General features: G+C 35.2%; 1 protein-coding gene across 1 annotated transcript in view; it reads left to right on the top strand.

Moving 5' to 3' along the window:
* LOC120251475 (gibberellin 2-beta-dioxygenase 3) overlaps positions 1–1,224 on the top strand; it is an 8,163-nt gene extending 6,939 nt beyond the window's left edge. The window contains 8 exon segments of the mRNA XM_039259990.1: positions 69–107; positions 110–312; positions 423–636; positions 638–667; positions 669–779; positions 781–945; positions 948–995; positions 998–1,224. Coding sequence (XP_039115924.1) covers positions 69–107; positions 110–312; positions 423–636; positions 638–667; positions 669–779; positions 781–945; positions 948–995; positions 998–1,078 — 891 coding nt within the window. The 3' untranslated portion in view covers positions 1,079–1,224.
* Positions 1,225–2,259: the final 1,035 nt, after the last annotated feature.

Raw genomic sequence — 2,259 nt, 5'->3', positions numbered from 1 at the left:
TGTTCATCCTTCATCATCCCCACCATAGACCTCTCTGATCCCATCTCCTCTCCTTCCTCCATAGTTAGAAAGCTTGTGAGAACCTTGGTTTCTTCAAGCTCACCAACACCATGGTATCCCTCCCTCCCTCATGTCCACTCTTGAATCAGAAGCCCTTAACTTCTTCTCATTACCCCAGTCTCACAAGGACATTAATTGCCCTCCTTCTCCTTTTGGCTATGGCAATAAGAAGATTGGCTCTAATGGTGATGTTGGTTGGCTTGAATACCTTCTCTTCAACATCTCCTCCTCTTCCTCTTTCCCATCTTCCTCTTTAAAGGTATGTATATATATATATATATCATAAGTTCATACATGCATGTGCACATGCATGTATGAAAATTAATTATCAAGTGATCATATATATGATGTTTGTTTGAATATATATGCAGATATGCTTTGAATGAGTACACAAAAGCAGTGAGAAAGGTGGTGAAGGAAGTGCTAGAGATGATGGCTGATGGTTTGAGGATGAAAACCAAGAGATGCTTTTCAGTAAACTAGTAATGAAATGAAGAGAGTGACACAATGTTCAGGTTGAACCACTACCCTCCATGCCCACCTCTGCTTCAAGGACTCAACTCTAGTTTGACTGGCTTTTGGAGAGCACACTGACCCTCAAGTTCTGCTCAGTCCTGAGATCAAACAACACTTGTGGATTTCAAATTGCACTTAGAGATGGGAGTTGGGTGAGTGTCCCTCCTGACCAGGACTCCTTGTTCATCAATGTTGGGGACTCTTTTGCAGGTAAAGCTTACAAATGGGAGGTTCAAGAGTGTCAAACATAGGGTGATGGCCAATGGTTTAAGGTCTAGGGGTCTCATGATATACTTTGGAGGACTATGTCCTAGAGAAAGGTTGGCACCATTGCCTCAACTCATGAGAGAAGGTGAGGGAGAGCTTGTACAAAGAGTCTCACATGGTTTGAGTTCAAGACCTTTGCTTACAAAAACAAGGCATGGCTGATAACAGGCTCTCTTTGTTTGAGATTGAGAGGAAAACTACTACTAATACTAGTAGTGTTGCTAGTATTGTTTAATTAAAGTGTTCTTGTTCACTATAGATGGAAACAAAAAGGTATCTTAGCTTTGAAGGGTTTTGTTTTTCTTTGAATCTCTCTCACTCTTTTTGTTGTTGTTGTTGTTGGTTGGAATGAGGCCTTATCTATCTCTTGCTCCCACTTGCCTTTTTATAATTTTTATTATTTTTGTGTTTTCTCATACAAAGTCTTTGTGAAGTGTAAATGTAACAAACCTTTTTAACCTTTTTGAATAGCAAAAAAGGGGGCCTTGTGGAGTGGAGCAACAAAAGTTTGTTAGCCAAAAGTGAGGTTGGCTTCCTCTTTTGAGTTGTGGGAATAACTTGTTTCAGTTCCTTTTGACATGCTTTGCATTTTCCAACACAATTTTTTATTTTGTATATGTATATATATATATATATACATATATTGGAAAGGCTTACATGCATGTTTCCTTCTTGCAAAACTATAATATTGAACAAGAAAAACTTAAGTTGGAAATTTTAGTGCCAGCCTATTCCTGATGATCGATCGAACCCCAGTGATTAATTAATCTCTCAATTAATTAGTTCAACATCACCCACAACAAATAATCCAACCCAACCTCAGTAATAGTCTCTTCAATTAATGTTACATGCAAATTTTCTTTTTTCTTTGCAGATCTATATATTTCACCATTGATGAATTTTGAGACATTTTATTGTTTTGTTTATCTTAGTATGTTACATCTTAATGTTTTCTCCAGTTTTATGTAACTTGTAATTGCTTTTTATTTCTAATAAAAATTTCTATTTTATCTGTTTTTCAAAAAAAAAAAAATATATATAATAAACTTAATTATTTCATTTTTATCTTATGATCTGAAACTTGTTGGTACATTATCATAGATGTTACCATATCATCCATTGCATCGAAGTTTGAATTGTTAATTATATCAAATTTTCATCTTAATTTAATTCTCCAAATCTTGGTGTTAGCTTATAATTCAAAAATAAGATAATTTACTCTGAACCAAAACTGAGAAGCATGATATGTATATAATTACCCTCATTAATCATCATCTCATTTCTATATGACTAACACTGACCTTGTTGTTCAATTCTCTCTCTCTGTAAATGGAAACATGAACATTCATGTATGCATGTATCTATCAATCAATTTTATGTGATCCATGTGATGGATATGAAACCTGTCAAAGATTG

This window comes from Dioscorea cayenensis, chromosome 20, assembly GCF_009730915.1.
Source record: "Dioscorea cayenensis subsp. rotundata cultivar TDr96_F1 chromosome 20, TDr96_F1_v2_PseudoChromosome.rev07_lg8_w22 25.fasta, whole genome shotgun sequence".
In the NCBI taxonomy this organism is placed as follows: Eukaryota; Viridiplantae; Streptophyta; class Magnoliopsida; order Dioscoreales; family Dioscoreaceae; genus Dioscorea; species Dioscorea cayenensis.
This window is presented reverse-complemented; position numbering and strand designations above follow the sequence as displayed.